Here is a 25,939-nt window from a genome sequence, read left to right as displayed (position 1 = left end):
CGAGATTTTTTTTTGGTTATTATCGGTTAAAACCGAAAACTTCAAGCCCTACATATAAGCCAAGCATGCACTGGGTTCAACACTATCGGCTGGCTTCACAGACCCTGGTTAACTAATCTTGGACTGCCTCACCTAAATTAACATTGGATAGTCCAAGATTAGTGCTAAGAGGGATCTGTGAAACTAGCCGTTTACCTGGGTACTCAAACCAGGAACCCAGTTTTAAACACAATGTTTAGAAATATTAAAAGAAACCTAATAAATTCAAAGACAGACTAGTGGACTAAAAGTCTTTTAGGAGACATTGAAAATGACTTCTTGTCCAAATGGTTTGCATTGAATATATTACTTTAGTGTTTCAAGAGCACTATTAAGTGTTATGTTATGGATAAACAAAATGTTAGGACCCTTTTGAGGCTATCATGGTGAGATAATTAGTATCTGTTGGGAGAAGCAACCAGAAAAGCCAGTATAGGCTGGATCTCACTGCCACAGAATCACCATGAAGTTTCTAATGTTGTCCTGCAACAGTAACGGATATAACTGGGGGTGGGGTGCTGTGTTTGTGACAGTGTTTTTAAGTGTAGGGGCAATGGGTGGCATGCAGACTGCATTACTGTGCATGACACAGAATACCCTTTTGCTCTTGAAAGGGAAATGGTGTTGATACCTGAACACAACCACCACACAGATTACCCATCATGTACTCAGTGGTACGAGATCCAGTGAAGGGCACAGGGATTGTGCCAGAACAAAACCATCAACTGACTGGAAGGGCTGGACGCGAATGCAAACCATATGATTCAAACCATTCAAATAAAGAGCATTGCTCTGTAGTCGAGAGGCAACTACAGGTCTGATGCTGATGTCAGTATTAACTGAGGAGGTAGGAGGAGATCCATTACACACTGCAGACACTCACAGACTGGACGAGAATTTGAAAGACCTACCATAACACTGTGAATCACTGATTCAATATAACACATCTCCAAGGTTTTTATGTTTCTTCTTGAGGGATATGTGAGCATTCCTCAATGATTACAGACCCCAGTTCCTTCAGCTTTCTCGTCCACCTTTTTTCAATCCAGCTTTCATTTTAAGGGTAGAAAAGGGTTTGTGTTTTCAGATGTAATGAGAATTGAGGAAAGAATCAGTTTTGTGATGAGAAGTAAAAAATACTTTACTGTTCAGAATAAAGGACACTGTAAAAAGTGACATGCAGAAATTGTTACCTCAAAGACAAATGCATTCACAGAATATAAAAGTCATAAATAACACGGAAGAAACTTTAAACAGTGCTGCCAGTTTAGCATCGGATACATTCTCTCAGTACATGGTCTGTGCTGGTAGTTCTCTCGTTTACTCTGTCCTACTTCCCACAGCATTCCAGTGAAAAGAAAGGGTGGTCCAATAGAAACTAATAAGAGCCACAGGGAGTAGTGGGAAGCAGCTGTTTACAAGTAAACCAAGTGACTGTGTCAGCATCGCCATAACAGTTGCAAAGTATAGCTATGGCAGTACCATACACTTTGATTCAAGTCAGACCCCTGTGATAACCACGTACACCTTTATTGAAGCCAGGCTCAAATCAGATCGTTGCTCTGTCTGCAGCAAACACTTTTATTTTCTGATGCAGTCCTTTTATTAACGGTATCATTTGACTGCAATCAGTCTGTAGATATATTATAGCTGGTGGACATTCAATTGCTTCTGCATGTTATTTTAGAACAAGAAAAACAATGTTGCACATGGAATTTGTTTGTGCAACACTTTGTGTTGGATTCAATTATATAATGCGATGCTTTCCACACATACAGACAGTACTGTGCTGCTGATAATTCAGTTCCTTGGTTCCTTAAAATGAAGCATCACTATTTTTTCCAGCCAGATTTCTATAAAGCTTATAAAGAATCGTACTGTATAACAGCTGCACACCACACTTTGTAAAGTTCTAGGATTTTTTTTTTTTAATTGTATCTTTATTATAAAAATATAAAACAAAGAGATTAAAAGACAAACATATTTCTTTCTTTTTTTTCTTTTTGAAAAAGGCTACCTCAGCACTAGGTATGTGCCTCACAAACTCTCCTTCTAGCAGTCTGTCACCATGGAGTCAAGCCCACACAGCGTTCTGTGGTGTCTGTGTTGAGTAAATACATTCTATTTACACATGGACATGACCCAAACACTTTGAAACAGAGTTGCCACATAATTCTAGATAGCATGTGTTAGAAGCATGCTGATCTCAGTCTAACATAGTTTAACCAGCCTAATAAAAGTTTACCCCAGTAAAGTTGCACGATAAATGTGCTGTTTTCCCATGATCCTAATATGCATTTATCGCAGTTTACCATACCTCTCTATGCTTTAGACTGCTTACCTATTGCCCTGGCAGCCCAAAGCTGGAGCACATTTCCAATATGTTCTGTAATAGTGCTTTGTTAATATGGAGAGGCGTTTGTGAGTCTTCATCACAAAATATTTCAAAGACAATGTATAGAATGGTCACATTGTTCCAATGATCTAAACCAAGGCAGGTCTATCCATCGCCTGGACTTTTCTTACATTCTGAAATGCTAATAAGGGTTTAGATCATGACAACAGACCCTGTGATATCTGTAGTATGTGTGAAGGAGCTTTCAGTAAGTCCTGGAGTGAGGAGTGACAACGCTGTTTCAAAAGAGGAATGAACTGAAGATAATATTAGATGTCCAAAAAAATATATACAGAGGCAAAACAAATACAAATATAAAATAAAAATGTGGTAAGTGACGCTCTATTATTTGCACCCATTTTGTCAGAATCGTTTAACACTGAAAACTATTGAGGTTTTTTGGGGGGGTTTTTTGTAATCAAAATTCTCCAGTTGACAGTCTAAAGCATTCAAAATGCCCTTTCTTTAGTACCCAAGGCATGAAGTAAAATCAAGTACCGTTTATAATGAGCAAAAAGGAAAAGGAGAAATCTGTGTGGGCTTAGCTTTTTGGACATTCACAAATGTGTAACTCATGTGTTTATCAAGTTACTCTTGATTTAATTGTTTGTGAATATGGTCATGAATTTTGTTACAGTTTTCTAACTCCATTTGGATTTTACTGTGTAATGTAATTTATGTATTAACTGTAGATAATACGTAAGGTCCATTTATTTCATGCCCTGTTGTACTTGACTTATGTCACATATGTGTATGTATGTATATATATATATATATATATATATATATATATATATATATATATACACATACACACACACATAATAAACCAGGCTTGATATCTTCTAACCTATATAGAACATGCTTTTCTGGGGTATTACATTGAAGGCCAGTTTTTTTTGCTTGCCACAAAAGTCCAGAATACATTATATTTTAACAACTATTCGTAAAAAGGAGTCGCCCATAACACACTGCAAGGTACAGAAAATAAAGGGGAACAGTAATAAATAGAAATGGCATTATCAGATACATTTATTTAATAAAATATATATATAAAACAAAACTCTCTATAAACTGCAGATAACAGCATTGTTCAAGAACTTCTTAAATCCTTTTTTTTTTTTTTTGTCTGACACAAATGGGTGATGTGAAACAGTGGACTTCAACCTTTGTAAAAATAGGTTCTAGGCGTTGTCTAGTCCCTTATAAAGGTTTACCACAGTATTTTACATGGTATTTTTACAGTTTAACCATGCTTTTCCCATGGTTATACTCTGCATTTACCTTAGTTTACCCTGGTTTGCCTGATTTATTAATATTCTTTACCATACCTCGCTATTCTTTACAATGCTTGCCTATGCTTTACCATGCTTTCACTATGCTTTATAACACTATTCTTTTACTATGGGAAACATTTATAAGGGTTGTACTTTAAAGTTGACAAACACTTGGTGAGGTTTATCAGATCTGTTTGAACATACATTTAGCCATCCAAATTCTTAACAGTTTTTAAACAAAAAAAGTTAAGGCCAGCTTCAGATATTAAAAAGGTAAACACTAAAATAAAGTAGACTAACATTTTGGCTAATACCGTCAACAGAGTAATCAGCCAAATCGTTTCAAACATGTATTTTTTAATAAATGTTATTGCTTTTGTTTGTTTAAGCTAAAAAAAAAGTTGTTTCTCATGTGAATTAAACCAAACTAAAAGGAGGTTGAAGACCACTGTTGTAGATCAAATATAAAATCTGCTGAAAAATAAAAGAATTACAGCATGGCATAGATATAATTGAAGTGCTAATTCTGCAAGGAAACAACAGGCACGAATGTGTCACTGCATTGTCACATTGGATTAAGAGTCCCATCGACCCTCCCCCCTCTCCCCCCTCTCCCCCCTCTCTGTCTCTCTGTGTTTGCGGTGGGGGTCGCTCAGGGGTCAGTGGTGTTGATGATGGTTTTGTCGGGGGGTGCCCATCCTCTGTACCAGCTGCAGTACCCCTCTTTCTGCTGGATACAAGCATAGTGTCTGGACTGGTGCCCAGGGTAACCAATGTATGACAGCATATCCGTCCATAAGCACTCATTCTTGGAGGTCACAAAGCAGGGCAGGTAATGGCAGGGCTTAATCTACAAATAAACAAGCAGGTTACAGTTGAAGCGGTAAGCAGTGTTAAAGCAGGGCCCAAATAAACACATAAAATAAATATTTGTTATAGTCGACATGCCATATCCCAAATGAGTTGTTTAGGGTTTTAAAGTCTGTTTTGATTTATTTCATAAACTTTATTTATTGGTCTGTTGTTGGCATCTGTCTAAGGTACTTCAAGAAAAGGAAAATACAATTCCTAAACAGAAACGTTTAACTGTGGTGTTTTAATTAGGGTCTTGGATTGTTTCCAGTTTTTTTTCTTTATCTTAAAGCGTATTGAATGGATTAAACATGTTTTAATGAATACTGTGTAAAAAATGCAAATATAAATCAATACTGCATGTGAAGACAATTTAACATTTAAAATATACAGAGAAGTAAACTATAAATACTAATTCAAGGCAAATTTTTAAATGAAAATTGTAAACAACTGTTTACACAAAAGTGTTAACAATTACCGTTGGTTTCACAGACCCCGATTATCACTAATCTTGTACGCTGAATTATGTGCTCAGTGAACTATGTATAGAAGGTAAAAAGGCAAGTGGAAATGACTGAGTGTACAAAAGAAGTTCAAAGACATGGTTTTGACACATGTATTATACCAAGCTTTGACAAGATAATATACATGTACTGACCTATATTTAACCTGTGGTATATAAGAACATAAGAACATAAGAAAGTTTACAAACGAGAGGAGGCCATTCAGCCCATCTTGCTCGTTTGGTTGTTAGTAGCTTATTGATCCCAGAATCCCATCAGGCAGCTTCTTGAAGGATCCCAGGGTGTCAGCTTCAACAACATTACTGGGGAGTTGGTTCCAGACCCTCACAATTCTCTGTGTAAAAAAAGTGCCTCATATGTTCTGTTCTGAATGCCCCTTTATCTAATCTCCATTTGTGACCTCTGGTCCTTGTTTCTTTTTTCAGGTCGAAAAAGTCCCCTGGGTTGACATTGTCAATACCTTTTAGGATTTTGAATGCTTGAATCAGATCACTGCATAGTCATACTTTGGAATTAAATAAATGTAATCTGGTTGAGTTTCAATTATGAGTCATTCGAGTCTTAATTACACTGTGTTGGTAATCATGAATAATGTCAATAACAGAATGCATGTTTTAATTATAAGAGTGAAACACAACTCTACAGTAGTGCTAATTGGGGTCTGTGCAGCCAGCAACATGTCTATTAAATGCAGATTTACAGTCTCTTTCACAACTAGAAAGTGTTTAATTCGTCAAAGCAGACCTTAAACATTTAAATAATTAATTGTTGTAATGTTCTGGTTAGGGCCTACCCATGGATTTAAGTTTAATGACGGCGCCACTACCCTTGTAAAAATCACCAGTTATCTTTGTATCACAGCTGTTGCTGGTTTTGTTTAGTTTTTTTTTTGGTCCTTTTAGAGTAGCAGCACCATAACTGAAATTCAATCCTAAGGCCAGCGCTGCTGTAAAAAAAAAAAACTAAAACTTTATTATACAATTAGGACAAACGTTTCAACAAGAATCATTTCCTGTTGAAACGGTTGTCTTGTTTTAAAACTACGTATCTTTTTTGCATTTCTGATTTCTTTTATAAATGGAGGGTTTTGCAGGTATAGAAGTGGTCTTGGGTCTGATTTTGAGAGACTTCCCAAAGAAAGGAGTACAAAATATCCAATGATTAGTCTTGTAGTTTTTTTTTAATTAAAAAAGAACCTTTCTTTGGTGAATTCTTAAAACCATGATGAATATACCACTTTAGTACCAGATCCTCTAAACAGCATGACATGCTTTTGATTAAATAAAACTGTTAGTTCTCTTTGCCTGGCCTTTATTCTGTGCAAAGTTTAGTTTTTATTTGCATTTTAAGCCAAACTCCAAGCCATTTAAAAAGAATTGCACCAAAGTGAAGTGTCCCCTACCCCACCCCAATAAACTGCCAACTAGATGTATATCTCTTGCTGATTTGTCTCAATAAAAGATTTTAAGCTGGAACTATACCGTCAGCTACTGTGCAGGTAATTCAATCGGCATGAATCTTATTATATTACTTGTATTGTAACACTTGAATGTATTTGCTTGTGATTGTAAGTCGCCCTGGATAAGGGCGTCTACTAAGAAATAAATAATAATAATAATAATAATAATGAATTAACAGGGCTGAATTCAAAAGGAATTGCTTCAGAACTCTGAGGAAGTGCGTAAAGTATTCAGTTGTTATTCCTGTGGTATTCACTTGGAATTTATTATGAATTTGTGGCCATGATTTAAAAATATTACCATTGTTTTATATTAGACATATGAGTGAGAAAAGGACTTTACTTAAAAAGGGTCTAAAAAGAAGCTAAAGGAGTAGCTTTGTGTTTCTGCTTGTTGAAGGCTTTGGCATTAGCTTACATTAAATAAGTGTCTGCTCATGAATGTTTATTTTACAGTCTGTCTGCACTGCAAACATCTACAGAAAAGGAATCTCACCGCCCTCTAAAAAACTAAAACTTATCTGAAGGGGTTGCATTGCCACACTACGGTCCATTTCGAATTGCAATCAGAAAGCTTTGTCGAGGGACTGAAGTTTAAAAACACAGAGATGTTTATCACGAGGCAGAAACAGAAATCTTTTTGTATTCTACACTTACAGGTCATAACCTCAATGTTCTAGCACCTATTCATTCAAAAAATCCTTTCTAAAAATCAGCAGCCTAGGAGTCTCAAAATGATTCCATTATTAAATTACATTCCTTCTGCACTGAATTAGAATCCTGTTTTTTTTTTTTTGTTTTGTTTTTTTACTGACAAGGATAACAGATTCTATTTGCAGCCATGTTGAGTCAATCTAATATCGAAAGAGACCATTTTTCATAAAGCATTAATTTAGCAGAATAAGTTTTGATTCAAAGTATAAACCAGAGAGTTACATTACATTTCTATTGTTATAATTGTTTGCTCCCCAGGCGTGCTTTTGGAATGTTCAAAGAATCCTGTTGGCTTTTTGAATACAAAAAATGAAAGCTTTTTGCATCCGAACAATTTCTCTCACAGTAGTATTTTAAAGAATCGGGAATGCTGTGTGCAAAACTCTTCCCGACAGTCAATCTACTTATTTTTCTAAACCGCAGACGACATCAGCAGGCGTGCAGCCAGACTGTAAAATGAATATTTACTACTCGAGTCTGCAAAAGGAGGGGTAGCTTGTGAAGAGAAACGTGACACACAGATAAATACAAAATAATAAAAAAAAACATTTAGTATGGCAGCATGCTAATAAAACCCCTGCAGAGTTCATAGTTTGATGCTGTGTTTGAGCACACTGTCTGGACTTGCAGACCTCTGTCTCTGTTTAGAGGCACAGCCGGGCAGACTCACCCTGCAGTTGCAGCCCAGCTGGTAGCGGTGGTTCAGACCTTTCCTCTGAGACAGTGTCAGCTTCTCCCACTTCTCGTTGAGGTTGCACAGCCCGGTGTACACCTTCCCATCAAACACTCTCCCTGTGGGGGACACAAGATACGAGAAGTCAGCCTCTGCAACCTTGCACGGGCTCATTTTTTGTTGTCGTCATTTTTTATGGAACTTCTGCCACGTTTCCACCTGCACCATGAAACTAGTCAGTCTCCAAGTACTTCCCTAACAGTATCACAAATTCACGCCTCTGTGTTCTGCCTACATAGTTTTTCTTTTGCTAGAGAGAGATTTAAAACCCACTTTGCACACTCATTAGGTAACTTCCACCATCAAATTGAGTTCTAATCATAAAGCCTAACTGGGGCTGTCAGACAGACAGTCCCAAATGAAACTGATTTGAGCAATCACAACAATCATCTTGAAAGGAATGGAATTGGAATTGGGAATCAATTTTTAAAAGGAATTTTTCAGATCTCTTTCAAGTCAATCCTAGTGGCAAGTGGAAGTGTAGCTTTACTAACATGCTCAAAATGCAACCATATAAATGGATACACTCTAAAGAACATTATGAATGGATACACTCTAAAGAACATTATGACTGGATACACTCTAAAGAACATTATGAATGGATACACTCTAAAGAACATTATGAATGGATACACTCTAAAGAACATTATGACTGGATACACTCTAAAGAACATTATGAATGGATACACTCTAAAGAACATTATGAATGGATACACGCTAAAGAACATTATGAATGGATACACTCTAAAGAACATTATGACTGGATACACTCTAAAGAACATTATGACTGGATACACTCTAAAGAACATTATTACTGGATACACTCTAAAGAACATTATGAATGGATACACTCTAAAGAACATTATGACTGGATACACTCTAAAGAACATTATGAATGGATACACTCTAAAGAACATTATAATCCAAGGTGGGGGGGAGGGGGGGGGGGTGTTCCAGAACCTAGGTACACAAAAAGGAAATGACCTAAACAGTTGCGCTCATCAGTCCTGCACCAGTATTGATCTGAACAGACCCCTGATGTTTAAACTGTTGGACTGGTTCAGTCTTTTTCAGCTTGCATGATTGCATGTTTGAAGTTATGGACAAAAGCATTCATTACACTAAACAGTTTGGCAGTCCCAGTGATTAAAGGTTGATTGTATCTCTTGGTACCATACGTGGAAGTGTCTGCTGCTTGTTTCTCTACACATTGCCCTTCAGTGACTGGTCCGTCAAATGAGTAACTGCCCAGCCCTGTAATTACTGCATTAGCCCTCCTTCGCACAGGAACGTGTGGAATGGGCCTGATACTGCAGCAGTGTGTCGGGAGAGGGAGTGGTGTCTGCAGTTCATTCTTGAATTATGTTCAGAACGTCCATTGATGGAAGCTATTGGCACTTAATGAAGCTCCATATTAATTTGTTTAAAAGCTCATGTTTTTGTAAACATTAGTTTATTTTATAAATGGGGCTAGGTTATCAAAGCCATTTCCAGTAAGTCATCATCAGAGCATTGTTTGTCTACAATGAAAAAAACTCCTTTTACAGTTCTAAAAAGGATAGGAAACCACTTTAAATTAAATGGCTGTTTTGTTTATTTCTGGTTTGGTAATTCTGTTGGGTACTATCTGAAACAAGTCTACTAATGACGATTTGGATAAATACCTTTAAGAATCGAGCCTGTGATGTATAATCATGTTCATTTCTTTACATTATTCTGTTAATGGAAAATCATTGGGTCCTTCCTTCAGCCTGCCGCTCCAGTCATGCAGTGGATACAGGAGACACCCCCCATGTGACTCTTCGCTTATGTGGGCCAGTGTTATTAAGCTGTTATTAATCAACTTTTACTGCCAGTCATGTGCCCTGTTCATAGCTCAAAATGAACTCTGGCTTTGCGGTGTAAGGTTCATAGCCGTGAGCACAGTGCTGAATATATTATGCGCTGATTGACTTTTAACAGCACCTATAAAAGTGACATCCAAGTCCTGCTGCTCTCAAAGGTCATTTGTGTTCTATTAACGGAGACGGTTTTCTAATGGTTTATCTTGGTTTATCATACAAGGCAAATAGTTCGCTGTGATGGCCCTCATGCTTTCTTTGAAGTTCTCATTCACTTCTGTACTGAGACTGCAGTGCTGTGAAATCGCTAGAGCACTCTGCACTGTTGCTGTGGAAAGGGTGTCTGGCTTTGTTAGTCCCTGTGAAACATGGAATTCTGTTGTTTTTATCTCGGGGAGGAGTTTCAGCACGTGCAGTGAACACCTTGAATGAGCTCACCTGTGATGAGGTACTGGTACTTGTTCACCTCGAACTTCACGCCGCACAGGCTCTCAGACGCGTCGGTGTAGATGTGCTGAACATGCTGCATCTTATTAAACCCCTTGTACATCTGAAAAACACAGAGACAGCATTGACGGGAAACCAAGACATTGAAGACATGGACACTTCCAGTACAGCGCTGGTCTCCAAATTCTTAGCAGCTGAAATATTTAAACAAATTAGCAGAGATTGGGGCTGAGGTCACACATCTAATTCCACTTGTAATCTGAGCTGGATTCAGACCCAATGGGTTAGACATGAAAGGCCAGTGTATTTGTTCGCTGTGTCACCTAGCGATAGGCGTATTGGCCAGGCGTTGTTTCATCACATTGCCCAGCAGCAAAACATTTTCTGTTCTTGTATCAGACGCTGGCACCATTTTGTCCATTTTGAGAAAATGGAAAAGCTTGGGTAAACCTGTACAAAAAAGTTTTCAGACTCTGATACTTACTTTCATCTGTTTGACAGTGTAGCGCATTGTTCCAAATGGGCCGTCTTTCAGCAGCTTCTTCCCAACCACCTTGGCTCTGATCACTGAAGCGACAGAGAGAAAAAACACAAATCTGTAGTCAGACATTTTATCCAAATAAAAAAAAAAATAATAATCTGTTTTCTAGAACCTGTTGTGGTTTAAATGTTTAATTCTTCATTGACATTCTGATCTTTAGATCTACACTCTCAGTGATATTCTGAGTGTAGTTGCAGCTAATAGGTTCCAACTGGAATGGGACTTACAATGATTATAACAGGTATTTTAGGAGTAAATAGCTTTGGAAATCTAGCATGCGAGTGCTACAGAAGAACCGTATCTTTTAAACAATATCATCTACTGTTCTGCGAAATCCCCTCATTCATTATGTTAAAATCTAAAGCTGGATCACATAAACTTTAGCCCATGTAATGCCAGGCAGCTTTAGGGTCACTTTTTATGGGAATTTATTAATCAACTTGTTGGGGGTGACATTTTTAAGCAGTTTTCACAGTGAATAGTTTAAGCCACAGTATCTACTGTAAATAAGCTTCATTTGAGCTGCTTGATTTAAAAAAAAAAAAAAAAAATCTTGGAAATATCCCCTAAAAAGAGTTGCTTAATAATCTGCCTAGTGTTACATGGGCTTCTGTTTATTGTCTTCTGGAGACTGCTGAAGTTGTTGGTGACATTTTCCAGCAACATTTTAACACATGTAATACTTAGATAACTGATAATAGATAACTGTTTCCATTTAGTTGAACCTAACTAGGCTTCTTAAACATCTGAATCAGAAGTGTTACTGTGAAGGCCCACACACGTTATCTATGCATTGAATATTTAAGCAGCCTTGCAAAACACATCATCTTGTTTTCATTGGGGTCTTGGGAGACGTACTTGTTTTCATAGTCTCTGTGTGCAAGGGGTGTGAGGTGGCCAACTTCATGCCTGATTGCCTTTACGCACCCTCTGTTTTTTTACACAAGACACCTGTTGTCTCTGCTGTTCAGGGAAAGGGGTTTACATTAAGACCTCCTATATTGCAGCTCAGGTTGCAACCGATACAGATTCTCCCCAATGACATAACTGTTAATTGTGGTAATAGCATAGCCAGTGTAGCAGTGCAGTGGAAGTATGACTAAGTATAGGCAAGCGTGTTTAAAGCACAGAGCACAAAGGCCTTTTATGGTATACTGTAAGCTTGGGGGAAAAACTTTACTACGGGAATATTTCGCTATGGGTTGTTCATTAACATTTTAAGTCAGTGGCTGACCATGTTCAATCACTTAATACTGGAATGTCACAAAAGAATCTGTTGGTGTGCATTTGGGACTACGTAAAACACAAAAGCGCAAAATCTACGTACAGTTACGCTTGAAAGATTATGGAAAGATTTACAGACTGTTGTATAATATTAGTGTATTTTGTAATATTTCTGTTTCATGATATTGTTGCAGTATACGTTGCTTTTTACTCAGCATTTCAATGGAAAATTTTCTTAGAATCTACCAGATAAAAGTCTAGACCCCGTCCCCAACCCGCCATGCTCCCAAAATCTGTACAATGTCCCCTGACCCATCTGTGCAGCATTCAGCAATCTAAGCAGAGCCCGGCTCCCGTGAATAAAAAAATCTAAAGTGTTTTAACAACAAGTGAAACCTTATCTTCCCTATGCGGTCTTGCCAAAGTAATTTGTTTCATCTCATTGTGGATTGCAGGTCAAGCCCTTTGAGGTCTGACTGTACCCTGTCCCGTGGGGGAGCGGATGGGGGGGATGAAGGCCCCTTAATTATTTATAAAGACCCTCAAACAGAATGGTTCCCTTGCCAATACAAGTCAGCGATCATATGGAAAAGTGGCACTCGTTTCCCATTCATCAGAAATAAAGAACAGTGTACGTTACAATCATTTGTCTTGCGTTCGTGGGAAACTAGTAACCTACAACTTTCTATAGAAGAAGCGAGATGTGTTAGATGGCATTCCATTAGTATCTGATTTAGTCAATTGTGTTGTGTCTGAACACCCATTAAGCGTTTAATTGGTAACCACAGGCATTTATAGCAATTAGGGGTAAAGTCAAAATACAATACGTACGTAGCTGATGGGTTGTATGATGTGCAATACGATCAAATGATCATTAATGATGGACTGTTCTGTTAAATGAGATCGGGGGAGTGTGTATTCATACCATCTGGTGGACTATATGGAGTCTTGGTTCTCCATCACAATACACACATTACAGGATGATATATAATGAATTGTGTAAAATTAGAAAAACTTAATACAGCCCCTTTCTTTCCTGAAATAATCCCCCCCCCCCCCCCCCCAATATCTCTTTTGATATAGCACTACAGACAGGCAGCCCATGCAACTATGGTATACTGCAGTGTAAATCCCATAATTTAAAGCACAGAAAACTGTGTGAAAGCATGTTAAGTGCACAGGATATGCATGGCAAACCCGTATGGCATTGCTATAATCCGTAGCAGGCTGTTTTTCAACAAATGTAGGTCATTGCTTATTTTTTTCATTTTATTTTATTTTTTCATGAGGAGACACATAATTCCTAAGCTCGCGCTGGCAGCTGTTCCTGAGCGGACGTTTCCAAGCGCTTCAGAGCCCTCTGCACCAGAACCATGTCCTCCAAAAGGCAGGCCTCCTGCTGCCAAGCTAGTAACCAGAACAAAGTGTTGTTAGCTGCCTGCAGAAGGAATGCCTGCTATTTAGCAGATCATCAATCTCGCTTGGCTGGCACCCTCTCTGCCCCCCTTCAGTTGAGCTGGAGGATGCAGCGAGTCCCACAGACTAACAGGATTGAACTGAAGGCAGGCTGGGTGGCACTGATAATGCCGTGCTAGTGTGGTTGCTAACATCTGCAGCAACCCACATGGAAAAAAGAATATGTTGAGTGGTATGTGGATTTCATATACTGCGCTAAAACTGCGCTAGCTGACCTCATGGAAAAATAGTGAAATGTTGAAAATTGCTATGAAATCGTCTTTTTTCCATCCCTGAATAACAAGGGAGCACTGTACTGTATGTATTTATATGAAACATTCAAATACGTAATCTGGAACGACTGCAATAAGCAGCAGACACGCTTTTGTCCCTGACATGATTGGTCTGTAATATATAAAAGCTGCATCTCCCAGTTGCATAGGCCAGACAGCAGATCCGGCTGACTTGGAATGTTATCACCAGTCTCAATTGAACATTGTAGTTGGAGCAGGCTTGGGATCTCAACATGAATTGAGGAGTAAGGTTAAGGGCATATTGCATCTCATTCAGATTGATGAATGTTGTAATGAAGCAATGGGCTATTAGCGAGGAAACTGGTTTCAGTATGAGAGTTGAAAGAAAATACCTTTTTTTTTATTCTCCAAGGACTACACTTAGACACTGATTTTATCTAAAAAAAATATCTGCATACAACCTGCAGCTTTGTGTTACCTGTATACACACATTTTTCTTGTATAATGCACACTTCGTGTTTAACACAGAAGCAGGAGCAGAGAATAGTTCAGCCTTATAGAATAACAAGGCGTCAAATTAGATTACTGTGATTCTGCTTATGCATGTGTTATCAATCATCAGTCATAGATGAGCTGTCTCCTGAGTGCCACTGTCCTCGTGTTGCATTAGAAGAAGAACTGTATTGTACTGCACTGGTAAAGATACTACTTGTAACCCTTACTACAGCTACATTACTTCTCTACTACTAAAGCCTGTAGTCACTGTTACAGAGGTGTGTATTAGTATTTAATACTTGAGGCTACCAAGCACAACGCTATTTATTAGCAGTAGCTAACCATTCAGTAAAATCCAAGTCACCTTCTTCTAATATTACTGATCACCACTCAGCACTGCTTGATTTGATCAATGTTCAATGAAAAAGCACAGTGCCTGCATTTGTCATACATAGAAAAGCAGCACAGGCAGTTGCCCCCGAAGCACTGCAGTGAGGATCCTGTGAACCGTACCTACACGTTGCCTCTGTCTCCCAAAGCAGCTGGGTTTACTGCACCCTGCCAGACACCTGGACTGGGCTCGATCACTTATGAATCACGGTGTAGGGGGTAAACCTTTTTTTTTTCCCCAAGAAACAATAATCCCTAGGATGTTTATATCTCTCTTGGTCTGCAGGAGAATTGTATACAACACAGTGTGTAGGTGTTTCATTTGCAGCCCCACCTGTCTCTAATTGCCGTTTGTTATCAAAACTTCTTAACCCAAAGTGTCATTCTTGTAATTTTTACTGCCATGAGAAAGTCCCGTAAATGAGAAAAAAACCTCCATGACTTAAAAACCCTGAAATTAAATAGTATTTTTACTCAACATTTTTTTTCTCAGTAATTGCAAAGTTTCGCTCCTTTCTTACCTCTTGCTGCGATACATATCCCTGTTAACAGGGAGTAGTGAAGGTGCTGTTACAGATGGTACTCTACATGTGTCATACTCACATGTTTACTTGTATCTAGTGAAACGCTTATCTATGAAACTTGCTTAGCACTTTCTTTGGTACAAGTTACTGTATAGAGTATCAGAACTTGTTGATCTGTCCCAAAGTGTGATAAATATATAAAATGTAGGGAAGCAAAATTAACACTCGCTGCGGTACATTTTTTTGCCTCAGTCTCCTACGTCAGTAAATCGAACGAGAAAATGTTACAAAACTCGTAACCAAGGACCTTGACAGACTTTTCAGTTCTGGAATGAACCTCCCTGCTCACTCCACTAGTTCTGTAAAGGTTTGGTTTTTGATTGGGAGTCAAGCAGACCAGCTGATGAAGGCATTAGCCGAGTCGTGTAAAGGTAGATATTCTGATTCTGTCTTTCCTTTTACAGATGAAGAGCTTGATGAATCTGTTCTAGTGTTTGGTATGGAGATGGCTGTGAGACTGGCAGTGTGGTTTGGGGGGGGGGGGGGGGGCTGCTTCATTACATGACTGCAGGACACCCCACTGAGTCCACGTGTGGTCAATGCTCATGAAAGACTTCAGGCTAAATTCTCAAAGCCATGTACTCCAAATTGTCATTAGCATGATTTTTTAAAAAGTATATCAAATGTACCGAATTCTTCCACACTAACAAACTGTGTATCTCGGAAGGTAGTCAATTAGTGAGGGAACTATACCTGTGAACTGTGTTCCATGCATGTAAAGGTTAACCCAAGACACTACTTCAATGATTTTTTTTCTCAATTACAGCAGTGACCTGCGGAACGATAGCAAAGATCATAGAAATAGGTGGTCATAAAAATAAAAACGTTGTCAAAATGTAATTTGAAGCAAATGGATTTTCAATGTCACAGAGTAGAAAGGAGTTAAGAGAGCTTAAAAGAGCCAACTCCTCATTCCTTATATTCACTACTAATAGCTGGAAAGCGAACACCGCAGCCAAACCGGCCCGGCAGGGGAGGGTGTACTGCTGACACCTGCCTGGCCTCTAAGCCTCACTGAATCTCCTGAACACCCCCTGCTTCCACAGTACCTGCAGCAGCACTTGCTTCCAGAGAGGCAGACGGGGTGTGATTTTCACCTGTTCCCCTCAAAGCCGCGGCACGAGGCTGTGGGATCAGAGCTGAGCCGGGGTGATTAATGTGGAATTTCCTTCCGAGTGGGCATTTTTCAGGCTTTGATGGCTCTCGAGACTTGAAAGGGTGGTGCATGCATTTTACACATTCCTTCTTCTCTATAACAAGGGGACTGGGAACGCAGGAATCAGAAAGGTAACACGTGAATATTCTAGTGTATTTATGGAACACCCATCAAAATGACGAGCCCTGTTGGCCAAGAAAGCAGAGGCCCCTTAATGCGATATCCAGATTCACAATTATTTTGGAGCAGTTTCCTTCTCTGTTCTGCACTCTCCATACACTCAGGGGACCCCAACAGCAGTCTACTCCCTCCTTATGACTCTGCTTACAGATCAGCTCACAATGAAGACCCCGTTCAAAATACTGCATGCTTTTTACTTTAAACATGAAAAAAAAATATATAAACTATGCTTGATCTCCCAATTGAGCTTGAGGGGATACTTTTGAAGAACAAACCAAACTACAACTGCATTGCCAAACTGAGTTTATTACTAAAATGGAAGCAGTAATGGTGTAAAGAACGTCTGACTTTTGTAACCAACTCACAAGGTTTGCATTTGTGTGATTTGAACTTAAAGGGGAATATTGTAATTGGGAGTTGGTGGGTGAGATTGCAATCGGATTAAGAGTCCCAGAGAGACTGTCTGTCCGTGTAATGGCTATTAATGCAGTGCTCTTGTGTATGTGTGTGTGTTTGTGTTTGAGTAACCCCGTGTACTGTGTGGAAATGCATCTGGATGAAGTCCAGAACCTCACTGTGCTTCAGAGCTACAGTGTGGGGAGCAGTAGCTGCATGTTTCACTGGGTTGAATGGAGTCTAGCTGGAAGCAGATTTCATTACTGCCAGATTACTTTGTTGAGTATATTATACTGTACGCTCAGGTGTAAGCAGGAGTTCATTTGTAAAGAGAATCTTATAATTAAGGAGTGATGACGCTGTTGTTAAGAATGCACATTTTTTTGGAGTTTAAAAAGGGATCTTCAGCTGTCTGGTTACTGAAGCATGAACACAATTCTTTCCTTCCTTAATGGTGTGTATTATTATCATAAGGTAGACTGGGAGGTGGGTGTTGACGTTGTAAGTAGGGGATGCATCTGAACACAATTCAAACCACTGCTCTCTCTTTAGTTGCGTCTCAAGGATAGAAAGCTTCAGAATATTGCATGGGTAATGTGTGGGTTTGGGCAGTGCCAAGCCTGGTGCTTTTAAAGTATTCGGCAGATTGTGCCTGAAAGCAGCAGGAGTCCTCAGTTGAACCCCTTCACGTCAGCAGCTTCCTCTCATAATGTCAAGTGCAGTGAGCTTTGTCAGTGACCTCAGATATGCAGCGGTCTGTGAGGGATCTTGCTTTTCTCCCAGCAAGAGCAAAGTATCTACAAAACTGTATGAGGTAAGAGGTTCACCACATGAGAACTCTACTGGGTGAACTGATAAGAACACCAGGATTGATGAGCGGGATGAACTGACCCATGTTGTTCCCCAGTTCTGTGGTGGTGTTAAATCAAACTACCAGACATTATAAATCACAGTTGTGACAGCTACAGATTTGTCATAATCCCTGTGCATCTTCTCCTGTTTACACATCCCATCCCGTGAATGGAATTTGAAACTTTGGACCCGAATCTTATTTCTTATTTGCAGTTTTTTTTTTCTGAAGGAAAATGTTTTATTTATTTATTTTTTTATATAAATGTAGTCGTTGCCAATTATTTTTATTATTTTCTCTCAATTTGGAATGGCCAATTATTTTATTATGCTCAGCTCACCGCTACCACCCCTGCGCTGACTCAGGAGGGCGAAGACGAACATACACTGTCCTCCGAAGCGTGTACAGTCAGCCGACCGCTTTTTTTCACACTGCAGACTCACCATGCAGCCACCCAAGAGCTACAGCGTCGGAGGACAACGCAGCTCTCGGGCAGCTTACAGGCAAGCCCGCAGGCGCCCGGCCAGACTACAGGGGTCGCTGGTGCGCGGTGAGCCGAGGACCCCCTGGCCGACCTAACCCTCCCTCCCCCCGGGCGACGCTCGGCCAATTGAGCGCCGCCCCCTGGGAGCTCCCGTCCTCGGTCGGCAAAGGAATAGCCTGGACTCGAACTTGCGACGTTCAGACTATAGGGCACATCCGGCACTCTACGCAAGTGTGTTTACTGGATGTGCCACTCGGGAGCCCCCCGAAGGAAACAATTCTAAAACAAATTAACAACTTGGACTACTTGCAAGCCCCCCAAATCAAATGCCCTTGTCTGTTTATTTTTGGGCTGTTTATTGTGTACAACAGGTGTGCTGCTGATGATTTAGAGCAGCAAGCTTTGAGAATCAATATGCAACACCTGTAGCCTACGTTATATGTGTCTATGGTGAATCTGGCAAGTAGAGCATATTGAAAACACAATATTAGGGTAGTTTCAGTAAGAACCACTCTCAATGACAGTAAACCTCAAAACGGGTCAAAACTACAGGTTTCACCACTTTCAGTTTGAGTCATTTCTGACCAGCTGAGCTGTGATTGAGTGGGGCGGAGATACTGATATCCAAATTTCAACAATAGGGAAGTGTCAGGTATGATTGACGCCTGTTTCATTTACTGCAGTTTTCCTTAGCTTAGAAATCTCCGCCCATTTGATGTTTCAGTAAAGAACTTGAGAAGTTTTAGAGTGATTTATAATGGTAATTTGTGAGCCTCTGAAAAACCAAAGTAAAAAAACAAACAGATATAGCATAGAATAACCAGAGCCAGTGCCTGTTTGAACCCTAAGATGAAACCATGCCTGCCATTGTAATAGGCTCCAGACAGAGCAGAAGCCATGTTCTCTGTTTGAATGGGTGCCTCTTGCTGATAAGGACGTTTATATGCCTGGTTTCTATTGGTGTGTCTGTGTGCATGTGTGCCTGTGTGTGTCTGTGTGTGTGCCTGTGTGTGTGTGTCTGTTTGTGTGTCTGTCTGTCTGTGTGTGTGTGTGTGTGTGCGTGTGTGTCTGTGTGTGTGCCTGTGTGTGTGCCTGTGTGTATGTGTGTCTGTCTGTGTGCGTCTGTCTGTCTGTGTGTGTGTCTGACTGTGTGTCTGTGTGCGTGTGTGCCTGTGTGTCTGTGTGCGTCTGTCTGTCTGTCTGTGTGTGTGTGTGTGTGTACGTATGCGTGTGTCTGTGTGTGTGTGTGTCTGTCTGTCTGTGTGCCTGTGTGTCTGTGTGTGTCTGTCTGTCTGTCTGTATGTTTATGTATGTGTGTGTCTGTCTGTGTGTGTGTGTCTGTGTGTGTCTGTGTGTGTGTGTGTATATGTATGTGTGTGTGTGTGTGTCTGTCTGTGTGTGTGCCTGTGTGTCTGTTTGTGTGTGTCTGTGTGTGTCTGTCTGTGTCTGTGTGTGTGTCTGTGTGTCTGTCTGTGTGTGTGTGTCTGTGTGTGTCTGTGTGTGTGTGTGTATATGTATGTGTGTGTGTGTGTGTCTGTCTGTGTGTGTGCCTGTGTGTCTGTTTGTGTGTGTCTGTGTGTGTCTGTCTGTGTGTGTGTGTGTGTCTGTGTGTGTGTCTGTGTGTCTGTCTGTGTGTGTGTGTGCCTGTGTGTCTGTTTGTATGTGTGTGTGTCTGTGTGTGTCTGTCTGTCTGTGTGTGTGTTTGTGTGTGTCTGTCTGTCTGTGTGTGTGTGTGTGTGTGTGTGTGTGTCTGTCTGTCTGTGTGTGTGTGTGTGTGTCTGTCTGTCTGTGTGTGTGTGTCTGTGTGTGTGTGTGTGGCCTGCTTACACCCCCAAACAGCAATACAATAGTATTTTCTCTGGACCAGTAATCTAACCTCTTTCCCAGGACCAGGGTCAGCCAAACCGTGCTCGTAATCCCCCTTAAACATGTGAGTGCTGAGCCGTTCTCCCTTGGTACAGTGGAAGGAGGGGGGTGGAGGGTGTGAATTAGAAACCACTGCCAGGGGCTCTGTGTGTCTGACAAGTGCTCCTGATTTGCACTGGGCTGTTACTTGTCAGTTTAATAGTGGGTTATTATATTAACCCAGAGTCACACTGAAGTTGCTAGCGAGGAATTTGGAGCATGCGAGGATTCCGAAAAACAAACCCCACTTTGTTCTGCGAGTGCTGAGGCTGGAAATCTAATTTTCCAGCAACTGCATCAGGGTTCAATATGCCCCCAGTGTAATTAAACTATTTCAAATATTAATTACTCCAAGATCAGTGCTTCCACCTCATGGCACTGAAATTAGAAGCATGCGCAAACCACGCTCGTTATCAGGCTTAAAGATTATGGAGGTGTTCAGAAGCTTGGCAATGAGAATTCAGCGTCCCCTATTAAAGGTCATATCTTACTGTGTATGTAGCTAAAGCTATATCTTGGTAACCCCTTGTCTGGATTCAATTAAACTTTGTGTCTACAGTTTTTGGAAATGTAGCATCTTGGAAAACATAATCCCTCAAGTTGTTTCTCCAATACGCTTGGGATAGATTCAGTGCTAGATTGTTATAGTGACTGTTTGTTTAAATGTGGAGCTCTAGTTATGTCTGATATTGAGCGATATACACAAACACCCTGATAGCCTCTGCACTCACTGATAAACACACACACCCACAGCAAAACACCTCAGCTCGGGGTACAAGTTCTTCACAAGTCGTCTGTGTTTTCACAGGACAGGACGACCTTGAACAAAGTTCCCTCTGTCTGTGGGGCTGTGCAGCTTTGGATTTTGCAAATTGCAAATTGCTGAATAGACTGGCATTCTGCAGCAATTAAACGCACTGGATCAAAAGGAATGAAAGCGATCATGTGATTTTTGTTTTTGGAAAACAAGCCCAGTTTATTTAGGAGAGGCACGCTGAAGGATTTTGAATTGGCAGCCTACGCATTGACGTGTCTTCTATTTTTACTCCACTTACCGCGCTATAGTGGTCAGGAGATGAAAGGTATACATCCCCAGGTCAGGATCTGGTCAGAAAAGTAAAGCTGTCCTCCCCCTGCTTCTCTAATAGCACCCGGGCCAGTCTAATGTGTAACCTGGTTCTCACATTGGCCACTTCAACAGCATGCCCATGAACTTCAGTGGGTCCGTCAGCATTCCTCCTCCCTCCACTAAAGTGGCTGACCTTGAAGGATGGCTATCCAAGTACAGAGCTGTGGGGAGCTGTGTGCTGTAATGTCAATTCAAACTACTTACAGTACTAAACGTTTCAGGATCTTCATTATAAGAGAAAGGGAATACTTTGCAGAGTATTTACTGTATCTGCTGTACCTAGGAAAGATTAAACAAACATGTCCACGGGAGCTGAAACATCAATCACTACAGCATGGCTCTCTTTGATTAACCCTTTAGCTGCAAGCACAGAGCATGGCAGCTGCGTGTGGCATTTTGGGGGTAGGGGGAGGGTGGGGGTGGTGTGTTATGTTGTTATGTCTTTGCTGCCGTAAGTTTGCTGTGGTCTTTGTTTGTATTATCTTGCTTTCGTTCAGCAGTCTAGACAGAGATTTCTAAGGATTTTGTTAAAGGCAGAATGCCATAGAAAGTTCCGGAATTTTTCAGGATGATGATATATTGATATATTTTAAAAACTCCAGCTGCTTGTCTGTCGGCTGGTTTCACATGTCCTAATCGGCGCTGATACTGGGCTACCATTTGTGAAACCAACCTACACTGTATGGTCTTTCTTTGAATGTTAATGTTGTATAGAGGGCAAAATAGGATTTTCCTGTCTATGGCTATTGTGGACCACAATTTGAGCCCTAAAATTAACCCCACATAACTCCTTGCTACTAGTTTTGAAACATTAAATGTAATTTTTTCTTCTCACAAACTAATAATCGGTACAATTGCAGAGAAATCATGCCCAGTGTAACAGGTGTTGGATCTATTAAATTAATTCAGCACCAATTCAACAGAGTTAGAGTTGCTTTGCCTCATTTTTAGGAATACAGCTGTGCTGCGCTGCACTGTGCCACTGCTGAAAGTTGCTAAATAGGCGATACAAGTAGACACTTCTACAAGCCTATACCTGTAACCTCTGTAGAGCTGCTACCACACATGGTTGTGATACTCCTGCAAGTTAAACAGCAATAAAATACCTTGCCAGCTACTGCTCCTGCCTGCACTTTTTTTTTAAACTTCCAAAACATTACTGTACATTGAGGCTGGTTTCCATGGAGACCAGTTAACGATGTCGTTGTCGCTGCCTGATAACTAAGTCCACTGTTTGACATGCTTACAGCAGTACATACAGCAGTCTAATAGATCGTGTAATACTTTTAAAATGAAATAAATGTTTTATTTCTAGTTAGAAACATTTATCTAAAATGCAATTGCTATTTTTCTTTTTTTAGATTATTATTATTATTATTATTATTATTATTATTATTATTTATTTCTTAGCAGACGCCCTTATCGAGGGCGACTTACAATCGTAAGCAAATATTAAACAATCATAGCAAAAAATACCCAATTAACACCCTTATAAAATGATGGTACAGTACAGTGGTACAGTAATGTTAAAAGCATGGAGTAGTGTGGTAAAAGCACATTTAAAATGTAATACCAGCTTGGTAAATTTCATATTTGGAGAAGGTAGAAACCATGATAAAGCATACACATTTATAGTACACATTTGTGTGGTGCATTCAGTATCTAATGCATTCAGTATCTAATGGGACCTACAGTAGTAAATTACCTAAATTAACTTTTAATAATATTGTTATAGAAAGCTCTCTGGTTTTAAAACTCCAATATCCTGTGGAAATATAGAATAAACACTGATTGCAGCATATCGGGAGAAGCTGTTTACCTTCTGGCTAACTGCGCAAAAAACAAACAAACAAAAAAAAATCTTCCATCCAGTTTACATTCCTGATTCCTGAGCAAAACTTCCACACAACGCAACAGAAAGGCTCAGCAGATCTGTCTAAAGTCTGAACCATTAATAATATGGTCACACTTTATTTTAAGGGTTACTCTGTTAGTTGACTGACTGTTATTAACACTTTAACAAATGCTTTTGTTAATGGAAAGTTTATATATTGTATACTAACCTATTTATAAGGTCATAAAGTCCAAATAAAATGTAAAGCAAGCGTCGGGGACTGACCACTTCCAAGTCAATAATATCTCTGGGCTTATTAAATCTGTTTAAAGATGAGTTATGAATAGGTTACAATATATACCTATTAACACAAAGTGTTAGCATTCGTTAAGCTTCTAAACAGTTAGTAAGATCCCCTTAAGCATTATCATAACTAGTGCAAATAAAACTAAAGAAAATTGAGTCCAGTACCCAAAGGTTTCAACAAGGTGTCACACTGACGAAGACATTAGCCAAAATGTCTGTTTTCTAGACTTCTCCTGGTGCTTTTACCTCATTCTTTTTAGTTTAGTTACCTTGTCCAAACTGGAGGTTTCTTTAGGTTTATTCAAAACTCTTCTGCTTGAAGAATCTAGACAACTCAAGCTTTTACAGTGCACTGGCCCACAGGAACGGACCAGCATGTTAAAACAGAAGAATTAAAAAGTGCTTCTTACCTATGTCGGAATTGCAGTAGGCATCCTGGGGATGTGACAAGGCACAGGAGCAAGCCTCAGCCACATCATTGAGTCTGAAGCTGCACAGCACCACAAGCAAGCTGAACAACATGTGCACAAACACCGACATTCTCCTTTGTGGGGAAAAAAAAAAGTTTTTTAAAAAGAGAAGTTTCAATGGAGAGCTGACGTGTCGCTGTCTTTCTCTGTCTCTTACTGCTCTCTGCACTCTCCTCTGTCTCACTGCTTCACTTTACAAATTAGATATACTCTCCTTACTGTGACATAAAAGACAGACACACCCCTTTACACAACATGGCCGGCCAATCAGGGAGAGCCATCATAGCAGTGTTGAATCTGAAAACACAGTTAACAGACACCCACCCTCCCTTAATCAGCCCAACTGGACTATTTAGACAAATTAGGTTATAGTGACTGGCATGATATGCAAAGGCTAATGAGGTTTAGTTGTAAGAGTTGTGTTGTGTTGGAAAATGCTGGGAAATAGGGTGGCTGGTTTAGCCTATCTTTAGCCATTTTAAACAAAAAAAAAACCATAAACCTTTGTGAAGGCAAAAAGGCAGGCTAAAGATAGCAAATGAAAAAAATAATTGCAAACACACGCTAGAGGGTAATGAAGCAATTCCAGTGATTAACATTCTTTTTATGATAGTTATTTGGATTCTTTCTGAATTGTTTTTTCATTTGCTTTATGATTCCTATTTATTTATTCAGCCACAACGTAGCTAATTATTCAAATAGTGAGTTTTCATTTTATCACTTTTCTTTGTCACTTTATATATATTGGAATATGGACACATGGAGAAGAATCTCTCATAGAGTTTCATAAATTAGCAAATGATCTTCACCCTAACATTTCAGTGGATTAAGGAGGACAAAATCTGAAACTGAATTCTTAGACACCTTAGTTAAATTTGATCAAGGATCTATTAAAACAGATACTCTAAACTCAAAACCTACTGATATGCATCAGTGCCTACATATGTCATGTGCACATCCTGTCCAAACAAAAGAATAATTCCTAAAGGACTCGATATAAGGATAAAAATAATCTATCGGATGAAAATGACTACAAAACAGAGAAAGGAATTTAAATAAATCTTAAGAAAAGAGGATATAAAGAACACATTGTTGAGAGAGAATTGAGAAAAGCTGACAAACTCAATAGGAATGAACTACTTGATTATAAGGGAAGAGAGAGTTAAGAGAGTACCATTAATAATTACATATTCTAAATTATTAACCAACATTTCAAAAATTGTTTGGAAACATTTGCGTATACTTTGTAGCTTTAGAAGGGGTGCAAATTTGGCTGACATTTTAGTCTGCAGTAAACATAAAAGGGTCATAGATACATTAAGGGACATTGCAACAAGTAAAAGCACTTGTAAACTGTGCAGATATATTGGTAAAGATAAGAGTGAAATCGCAAATAAAGAAAATAAATCTTCAGTCTTAAAAAATCTGTCATGTAAGGATAGCAACCTTGTATGGTATATTTTGCATACAATGTAATACAATTAAATCTGTAGGAGAGACAGGTACATCGTTATATAAAGGAATACAGGATCACCTATCAAATATAAGAATTAAGAGTAAACGAACCGATCGTACAGCACTTTACAAGGAACAGACACACCATGGAGGACCTAAAGTGTGTGGTTTTAGAATAAATAAAATGAGACAATATACAGTATAGAAGAATAAAAGAAAATAAATGGATAAATAGACTAGATACCATGATGCCTGAAGGTTAAACAGAAAGTAACAGTAGATCGTTACATCATTAGCTACAGTATATAGTGAATGACATCACAAAGACATTAGATTTAAAGAGAAATGAATGTGTGGTTATCATGGCATAAATACCTCCAATGTTTGTTTTCAAACACACTTTGCCTTAACAAAGGCATGTTAAACATACCAAAACATTGGGAAGTTGGCTCTTTAATCAAAAACTTATATATATATATATATATATATACTGATGCATGAAAGAAACGCAACACTCAGGTCTAATGGATTTAATCAAATGTTTTAAACA

At 39.4% G+C, this 25,939-nt stretch overlaps 2 protein-coding genes across 4 annotated transcripts in view; one reads left to right on the top strand and one right to left on the bottom strand.

Moving 5' to 3' along the window:
- Positions 1-25,939, top strand: part of LOC117415536 (synapsin-3-like) — a 203,774-nt gene that overhangs the window by 98,479 nt on the left and 79,356 nt on the right. The window lies entirely within an intron of this gene.
- LOC117415538 (metalloproteinase inhibitor 3-like) lies at positions 1,163-24,126 on the bottom strand. The gene is made up of 5 exons (XM_034026031.3): positions 23,875-24,126; positions 10,766-10,848; positions 10,273-10,384; positions 7,931-8,052; positions 1,163-4,561 (listed from the first exon to the last, which is right to left on the bottom strand). Exons 1-5 carry the CDS (start codon positions 24,002-24,004, stop codon positions 4,364-4,366), a joined length of 645 nt encoding a protein of 214 aa, XP_033881922.2. The 5' UTR covers positions 24,005-24,126; the 3' UTR covers positions 1,163-4,363.

Source organism: Acipenser ruthenus, chromosome 7, assembly GCF_902713425.1.
Source record: "Acipenser ruthenus chromosome 7, fAciRut3.2 maternal haplotype, whole genome shotgun sequence".
NCBI lineage: Eukaryota > Metazoa > Chordata > Actinopteri > Acipenseriformes > Acipenseridae > Acipenser > Acipenser ruthenus.
Note: the sequence above shows the minus strand (reverse complement) of the source record. Positions and strands in the feature narration are given on the sequence as shown.

Excerpts from the sequence above, each read along its gene's own strand:
- LOC117415538 (XM_034026031.3), bottom strand. The coding sequence starts at position 24,004 with ATGTCGGTGTTTGTGCACATGTTGTTCAGCTTGCTTGTGGTGCTGTGC. Across the intron at positions 10,849-23,874 it reads CTACTGCAATTCCGACATAG|TGATCAGAGCCAAGGTGGTT; the intron begins GTAAGAAGCACT and ends CTGTCGCTTCAG. Across the intron at positions 10,385-10,765 it reads ACACTGTCAAACAGATGAAA|ATGTACAAGGGGTTTAATAA; the intron begins GTAAGTATCAGA and ends TGTGTTTTTCAG.